The sequence below is a fragment of the Zingiber officinale genome, chromosome 8B (assembly GCF_018446385.1).
Source record: "Zingiber officinale cultivar Zhangliang chromosome 8B, Zo_v1.1, whole genome shotgun sequence".
Classification (NCBI taxonomy): domain Eukaryota; kingdom Viridiplantae; phylum Streptophyta; class Magnoliopsida; order Zingiberales; family Zingiberaceae; genus Zingiber; species Zingiber officinale.
Window position 1 is genome coordinate 65,591,937 of NC_056001.1, and position 6,602 is coordinate 65,598,538.

The following is a 6,602-nucleotide window of genomic DNA, read 5'->3' on the forward strand; positions in this document are numbered from 1 at the left end:
AACGTCGCAAGGACTGCCCTATTTATTATTATTAATCACAGAATTTTCATACCACCCCAGCATTTATCCTATTGTCAAAAGAACCCCTAGAGTTGCTCTCCAATTGAGTGGGCCGTATCGAACATTCACTATTGCACATCACCTACTTGCTATCCACCCCACGGCTTCACCGTTCACTCGTGGCCTCCAGTCCCGATGGCGTTGCTCTCCCTCGGAATGGCGATGGGAGCCGCTCCCATGGCCGTGGCCGCCCCCCGCCTCTCCTTCTCCCGGACCGAGAGCCTCTCCAATTTCTCATCCACCCTCTCCATCTCTCCTCACTGGAACTCGACGGCCTTCACCGCCGCCCTTCCCCCTCCCCTCTACAGTTAAGATCCGCCGTCTGCTTACCTTTCTATTTGTTTGATTACCTTATCCATTGAAGCGATCTCTTCGTCTTGATTAGTATGCTGTGGCAGAGGCGACAAGAAGACTGCAAGGGGGAAGCGGTTCAAGCACTCCTTCGGAAACGTAAACAAGCTCTCGACTTCTCTTCCTTTCTTTTACGCCGCGAGTATTCATTTCTTAGCTTTGTGTTGATCAGGCCCGTCCTCGCAACAAGAGCAAGGGCAGAGGTCCCCCGCGGACTCCAGTGCCGCCCTCGCCGCCCAAGAAGGACAAATTCGACGACGGGGAGATCGTCAGAATTGAAATCGATGAGTCCCTCTTCTCCTAAGAAATAGTCTTTCGTTGTGAAACCGTGTTGGTGTGCTTGCTTAGGTGAAACACTAATTTGCTTATTGAAAGATGATATTTTTATGTAAGCAACGATTTGAATCACTAATTGCGCGAACTACTTCCTAATTCGATGCAATTCTGGTTTCCCATTCTAACATTTCCTTCAAAATGAAACCCAAGGCAAAGTTCCCATTGTATATTCATTGACAAATAAACATACATATGAAATGAAGTATCAGGCAGTGATACAACATCGAGTGATCAGACTGTGCCACCAATCACCAGTAATCTCTACAAGAGCATTCCCCATCTCTGAAGTGATGGAATCTACTAACATCCCTCACCACAATCTCCCGCTCGGCGATCTTGGATATGAACTTGATAGCTACATGACAATCGTTGCAGACGCGTAGATTCTTCATTATTCGAATTGGAATCCCTGAAGGCAGGCTGAGGATTGCGAATGCTATGGCCAACTTCTCACTGTGGTGAGCCAAAGTGGCCTCTTTTTCCTCTTCCTCCATGTCGTGGAAGACTGTACTGGTGTCTGGCAAGTATCCTAACTCCCTCTTTCTAGCAACCAATTCTTTTAGCAGCATGTCGATCTCGCTTTGCCTTGGATTCGATCCACCTCCAGTCGTGAATTGATAAACCTGGCCTTTAAACTCTAACCAGCTAATTCCAGGCTCCTTCCTCAGTCTCTTATCCTTCATCGTTCTCCTTAGATCAGATACATCACTCCATCTAGAACTTGTAGCTCGTATATTCGATAAAAGGACATACGGTGCAGAGTCCTGAGGATCCAACCTCAAAACCTGCTCAGCCACCCTCTCCGCCATCTCTCCATTCTTGTGAGTTTTACAGGCAGACAACAGCGTCTTCCAAATGACACCGTCAGCTGGCATCGGCATTGACCTGATCAGAGCTTCAGCCTCGTCGAGACACCCAGACCGACCGAGAAGATCAACCATGCAAGTGTAGTGCTTCAGATTAGGCGCAAGTCCATATTTCTGAATCATGAGCTCAAAATACTCCCTGCCCTTGTCCTTCAAGCCACTATGACTGCAAGCATACAACAAGCTTAGGAATGTGACTTCACTAGGATCAGTCCCCTCTCCGATCATCTCATTAAACAGCTTGATAGCCTCCTCTCCACGTCCATGAAAACCGTAGGCTGCAATCATGGAGCTCCAGAGCACAAGGTCTGATGCATCAGATTCAGAAAATATCGTGCTTGAATCCTCCAAACAACCGCACTTGGAATACATGCTTATCAGTGAACTCCTCACCGGGGTGACTGAACCAACTCCAACATGGATGACTTGTGCATGCACTTGTTGCCCCTGTGCTAAGGCAGCTAAGTCAGAGCATGCACTGATAATGCTAACAAAGGTTACATGGTCTGGCAACAATCCGGCATTCTTCATGAGGATGAAATGGTGGAAGGCCCCTTCAGGGTCCCCATTTTGTGCTCTTCCTGCAATCACAGTATTGCAAGAGACCACATTGAGGAAAGGCAATCCTTTCAGAACTCTTTCTCCTTCTTCAAGATGACCACTTCTCATGTACATGTGAGCTAGAGAGCTCCCAACACACATGTCCTGCTCAAACCCATTGGTAACCACGAAGGCATGGATTTGGCGACCAGAACCTGCATCCTTCAATCCTGCACAGCATCGCAAGGTGCTCCCCAAACCAAACTCATCGGGACGCAGGCCCTCCCTCCTCGACCTCAGGAAGCATTCGAGTCCCTCTTCGTCGAGCTCGAAGTGAGCCAGCCCGGCAATCATGGCGTTCCAGGTGGCGAGGTTCCTCTCCGGCATTTCATCGAACAGCTTGCGGGCAGCGTTGATGTCCCCGTTGTGGATGAGGCCGCCGATGAGGATGTTGAAGGACATGACGTTTCGGCACGCCATTGCGTCAAACACGGCGCGGGCGGCGGGGACCCGGCCAAGTTTGAGGTACATGTGGAAAAGGTGGTTTCCAGTGAAGCGGTGGAAAGAGGCAGCGCCGGCGATGGCTATGATTGCGTGGAGCTGACGGCCTAGGCGGAGGGAGCGCGGCGAAGGGAGTAGGCAGCAGGCGTTCAGGAGGTGAGAGAAGAGGTTGGGGTCGGACCATAGCTGGGGGAGGAAGCCTTGCAGTGCTTCTCGGAGACGGCCTCTGGAGCATAGATAGGCGAACTCCTTCTTGGATCTGGCCGGCGGCGAGCTCCAGCTGATACTGGGGACGACTACCGCGGCGGTGTTGATTGATCGCGAGAGGCGGCGTTTGGAGCAGAGGAAAGGTTTAGCCATACGTTCGAGGCTCCAGCGCTGATGTCATAGTAGTGTGCCAGGGATATTCTCGGGTCGGTTTCTACCAAACAATCTAGGATCCGAATCCGACAATCAACTAATAAAATCTCGGATTCGTCTGCTCCTCAGCATTCTAATTTGTAACTGCTCTCCTATTCCAAGGTAAAACAGGGCACGGGATCCGACCTCGCTCCCGTCGTCGACCAATTCCCGGTAATGGCCTATCACATTGCCCACCGTCTTCCCCGGGATCAAAGCCGCCACCTTTTCCCATCGGTCGGGGACGTCCGCATCGAACTTGACTAGGGCATCCTCTAACCGCTTGTTCTCCTCCGCCGTCCAGCTCCTGCCTCCGCAACTGCTGCGCTCGCTGAAGAACCAATTCGCTTGTCAGAAACGAGCTGAAAACTTCTCCGTTCACAAGCGCCCGATCGGCAGACGAAGCAAGACCGAAACTCAGAGAAAGAACGCGCACCTGAAAGACGACGCAGAGGAGGCAAAGATGCGACCATTCCTTCTCCCCCAGCTCGCAACCTCACCTTGGAAGGCTTCACGAGTAGAATAAAGCGGTAACAAAAGTGAATCCCGAGCTCAGTAACCTTTTGATTCTCTACGGAGTGGAAGGTTGTTGTTGGTTATTAATCTGTCTGAGAATGAAGAAGATGGTGAGCTGGTGGCAGAGCCGGTCCTAATTGTTCAGAGGCCCGGGGCAAAATTATTAATTATGCCTTAATTTTATCTTCCACCAACCTAAGTAATAATTATATTAATCTATAAAATTTTGCTTCCAGAAATGAAATAAGGAAATTTTTTAATTGTAAGAAGATTTTTTTAGCTCACATTTTTTATTTGTGCATAAATTTCTACAATTCTAACATAGAAATAAGAATGAAGCATCAATTCTAAAACTATGAATATAAATTTTTTTTCCATTCCTACACTATTAAATTATCCAAGAATAATAATTCTATTTGTAATTAATTTCATTTAGAATACAAGAGGTGTTTTCAAAAAATAATTAATTGAATTCTTAGCAAAAGAATACTAACAATGAAAAAAATTTAACTCAAGAATGTAAAGAAATAAGTATAGTAATGTAACACAATTCTAACACCAAACTGAGAAATACTAAAGAAATATAGCCTAGTCAGTTTACCTCTATAATCTTTGTTTTCAACATCAACATAGGAATCTGGATGAACAAAGAGAATACTTGGAAGATCCGTCACAAGTATTCACTTTGAATTTGAGCAACTTAAACAATATATTCAGGATAGTTAAGAATTAAAATTTTTTTATCCTATAATAGTGATATTACTTATATTTCACTTGATAAGAAAAATTAAAACTCAATATAAATGAATTAAATTTTATGTATAGGAATCCTAGCAATAATAAAAATAAAAAACACTACAAATTTTTAAAATTTTAATTTGACTAAGGTATCATGACCAAAAACTTTCCATGGAGAATAACTTACTTGATTACTCAGTCCAGAAAATAAAACAAATTTCAATTTATAAAAACTTAAATATCAAAAAAAATAAAACAACACTATTTTTTCTCTTTAAATAAAGAAAAAAATAAATATTTTTTTAAAGAAAATGTTAGTTCCTCAAAATTAACACAAACCTTCCGGTTTATTAGATGTCTCCTTATCAATTTTACATCCAAATCCAAAATATCTAATGATGCGTAGTGTCTAATTACTAAACCATGGTAGTGGGAGATAGGATTGTGAAATATGAAAAGCATGGATATATAGTGTCTAATGATGCATTTGGTTCATATGAATATGAAGCTCCTAGAAAATTAGGGAATGGACTCAACAATTCATGAAGTAGAAAATTTGATTCATAGACTATTGACCTTATAGGAACTAAATTACTAAAGCATAGGCATTCTTGTTTCCTAGACAATGACCTGACCTGCATGTTTCACCAACAATGATTTCACAAGCATGTACGATGTACCTCAGAATGGAAGAAACTGATCTTCATTTTTAACCAAGGAGACAGTATGATGTTTAAGATGTTTATCATATATTCATATATCTCAAAGAAAAAACGCAGCTCTTTCCAAACTCCAAAGAGGGTTATCGTCACTACCCAAACAAGGATGAAATTTCCCTGCCAATTTTCATGCGGTGAAGATGATACCTAGAATTCTCTACTCAAAGACAACGGTAGTGCCCAAGGAAGATAGTACCTAGACAGAGGCAAGTCCCACAATGGTATCACCCTGATGGAGGCGATGGAAGATGGCGAAGCAATCGAGGCGGGGATGGCCCCAAAAGAGAGCGGACGACCGATCGCCAAGGACCTGACCGAAGCACCTTCCAAGGCAATAACAAGTAGAATCGCGAGAGTCAGAAACTCAGAATAGGGCTTTGACGAGGGAGGGTTTTGGCGACGGCTCAGAATAGGGCTTCTGAAAAGGGATGACAAAAGTGATGATTTTGGATATAAAAATTTTTTTTTGGGCCATATATATATTATATGAAGAATGGGCCCCTGAAAGTTTTGGGCCCTGGGCAGGAGCCCTGGTAGCCCTGGCCCAGGGCCGGCTCTGGCTGGTGGGCGGTTTCATCGTTGAGTACGGGGAGACTAAGGCCTTGCCGATGTGGACAAATCTGTGCACGCCATAGAGAAAGCAAACGATAACGTTAGATCGAGAGCCAAGGAGGGGATCCCTGACCAAGCACTTCGACGCTTAAGTTAAAATAATAGTCGAGCAAAAAATGAATAAGATGAATAGTAAAATAGTAATGTTGATGCGTGTGTGCTCGTGTAGCCTTACGTACCTGGCCAACAGATATAACCCCTTTTTACACCACCTCTAATAACCTCCATAATAATGAGACGGTAGAGAATGTCTGATGTCAAAATATGTCGAGTGCTGGACTATGTATAGTAGTTCTCCTCCAAGTAGAGGAAGGTTTCGCTACAGGTACATATCAGAGTAGTGGAATATTCTCTGACAGATTATTGTGATTCTCTGACAATATTGTCTTCTAGAGGAGATTTGACTGGCTCTGGAGCCGAGCGAATATATGTTGTGAGTCGTGCCCAGGAAAGATGAGGAACTGAGTTTGAATGCCCAATCGGCTCTATTGCTGGATGGATATATGCTGAGAGTTGCGCCTAGGAGAAGTGAGGAACTGAGTCTAGATGCCCAACTGACTTTGGGGTCGGGCGGCTATATGCTGGGAGTCACACCCAGGAGAAATAAAGAACTGGGTCTGAATACCCGACCGACTCTAGCGCGGGGCGGATATATACTGGGAGTCGTGCCCAGGAGAAGTAATGAACTAAGTCTGAATGCTCGACCGACTCTGGGGCCGAGTAGATATATGTTGTGAGTCATGCTTAATAAAAGTACGGAACTGAGTCTGGATGTCCAACCGGCTCTAGGGTCGAGCAGCTATATGTTGGGAGGCACGCGTAGGAAAAGTAAGAAATTGAGTCTGAATGCCCGATCAGCTCTAGGGCTAGGGGGATATATGCTGGGAGTCGTTCCTAAGAGAAGTGGGGAACTGAGTTTGGATATCCGACCGGCTCTTGGGCTGAGAGGCTATATGCTGGGAGT

General features: G+C 45.0%; 2 protein-coding genes across 2 annotated transcripts; one reads left to right on the plus strand and one right to left on the minus strand.

Annotated features, from left to right (window-relative positions):
- Positions 1 to 134: 134 nt before the first annotated feature.
- On the plus strand, positions 135 to 803 carry LOC122014831 (30S ribosomal protein S31, chloroplastic-like). The gene is made up of 3 exons (XM_042571269.1): positions 135 to 367; positions 446 to 510; positions 584 to 803. Exons 1-3 carry the CDS (start codon positions 196 to 198, stop codon positions 713 to 715), a joined length of 369 nt encoding a protein of 122 aa, XP_042427203.1. The 5' UTR covers positions 135 to 195; the 3' UTR covers positions 716 to 803.
- Positions 804 to 886: 83 nt separating this feature from the next.
- LOC122014829 (pentatricopeptide repeat-containing protein At2g41080) lies at positions 887 to 3,203 on the minus strand. The gene has a single exon (XM_042571267.1). The coding sequence runs from the start codon at positions 3,012 to 3,014 to the stop codon at positions 996 to 998; it is 2,019 nt and encodes a 672-aa protein (XP_042427201.1). The 5' UTR covers positions 3,015 to 3,203; the 3' UTR covers positions 887 to 995.
- Between the last annotated feature and the right edge of the window lie 3,399 nt (positions 3,204 to 6,602).

Coding starts and splice junctions, on each gene's coding strand:
- LOC122014831 (XM_042571269.1), top strand. CDS start 196: ATGGCGTTGCTCTCCCTCGGAATGGCGATGGGAGCCGCTCCCATGGCC. Junction 368..445: donor CCTTCCCCCTCCCCTCTACA/GTTAAGATCCGC, acceptor CGTCTTGATTAG/TATGCTGTGGCAGAGGCGAC. Junction 511..583: donor TCAAGCACTCCTTCGGAAAC/GTAAACAAGCTC, acceptor TGTGTTGATCAG/GCCCGTCCTCGCAACAAGAG.
- LOC122014829 (XM_042571267.1), bottom strand. CDS start 3,014: ATGGCTAAACCTTTCCTCTGCTCCAAACGCCGCCTCTCGCGATCAATC.